This window comes from Cynara cardunculus, unplaced genomic scaffold (assembly GCF_001531365.2).
Source record: "Cynara cardunculus var. scolymus isolate 2C unplaced genomic scaffold, CcrdV1 Un_Scaffold_10055, whole genome shotgun sequence".
NCBI lineage: Eukaryota > Viridiplantae > Streptophyta > Magnoliopsida > Asterales > Asteraceae > Cynara > Cynara cardunculus.
The window spans coordinates 1,745-3,073 of NW_020205489.1; the positions used below are offsets into that span (position 1 = coordinate 1,745).

The following is a 1,329-nucleotide window of genomic DNA, read 5'->3' on the forward strand; positions in this document are numbered from 1 at the left end:
TCACATGTTTCACATTAATTAATTCCACTAAATGTGATTATATATGAGGTTTATTTAATGGACCTTTAATATATATATATATATATATATATATACATTTATTGAATTCAAGAAACATTTAATTAATAAAACATTTAATTAATAAGACCAAGAGAGTAGAGTAGGTGGTTGTGGTTTATTCAATTCATCGTTCAAACATGATACATGATGATATTCATGATCATAATCCCAGAGAGAAAGGGAAGCCCGTCCCAGCTAACCAATTCCCACCACCGATAAAGTTCTCTGCTGTAAAACCTTGAGCTTCCGTAGCACTTGTTATCACCCTATACCCTCCCCACCTCACTCTATTCGATGTATCTGCCCCTGCCCCTGTGTTTTCATACTCTCCATAATACAAAGTAGCAAGTGCAAACTCCCCGTTCCAAGGATACCATCCTGCCGGGTTTATCACATTGCTTATCGTTGACTGCATCACCACTGTTCTCGAGTATTCCCTCCATGGCCTCCCTAGGTATGTCGGAAAGCTTCCTTGCACCGCTACAAGATCAGACGTACCTCCTATCCTTGATCTTTGAATCACAATCCCTGTATTTTGGTTTGGGTCGCTTCGGCCTTGAGCCGTCACCATGTTCCTTTGGTTGGGGTTGGGACGACGAGCCTGGATGTCACAATCTTGCAACACCGCTGCAGCATTGCCGAAGATGAAGTCAACCGTCCCCGCTATGTAACAGTTGATGTAAAACTGACGATTTGAGTGCACGTAAAGGGTGTCTTGGTATGCTATCATGTCGCATCGGTAGAATGCAGAAAGGTCTGATCCGACTCGTAGTGCCACGGCTTGCTGCCCGGAAGGCCCTGCCGTGTTTTGGAACGTTATATCCCGTGCCAGAAATCCAGTCCCCACAGCCGCTGCATATACCCCACAGCTGCAAATTAAATAAACAGAAACACACCTCTCCTCTCGCTAAAACATAAAATGTGTCGGTGTATAAGATTAGGTTTGATTATAAAGTCATAGATTACGATAATCCCAAGACAAGGATGTTTTTTTGACCAATCCAGTTGGATATATATATATATATATATAATAAAACAGTTTGAAAATAATCATTACAAAGTAGTAAAAGGTCAAACAACACTTGTGCTTCTTACCGACAGTTGCAGAATTGAAGGTGGTGCTGCCGCCAACAACGCTTCTGCTTCCGGTGATTATGGTGGAAGTTCTTCCGGAACCCAGAAACATCAAGTTTCTTTTACTACTTGGAATATCCACGTTTTCCCTGTACACTCCTGMCGCTATCCTAATCACATACCTGCTTGTGCTTG

At 41.9% G+C, this 1,329-nt stretch overlaps 1 protein-coding gene across 1 annotated transcript; it reads right to left on the bottom strand.

Moving 5' to 3' along the window:
• Positions 1-139: 139 nt before the first annotated feature.
• On the bottom strand, positions 140-1,324 carry LOC112505354 (pectinesterase-like; the record flags this gene model as incomplete). Its single annotated transcript, XM_025109274.1, has 2 exons — positions 140-912; positions 1,156-1,324. Coding segments are annotated over 2 exons (861 nt in total), but the record flags the coding sequence as incomplete, so codon positions are not given.
• Between the last annotated feature and the right edge of the window lie 5 nt (positions 1,325-1,329).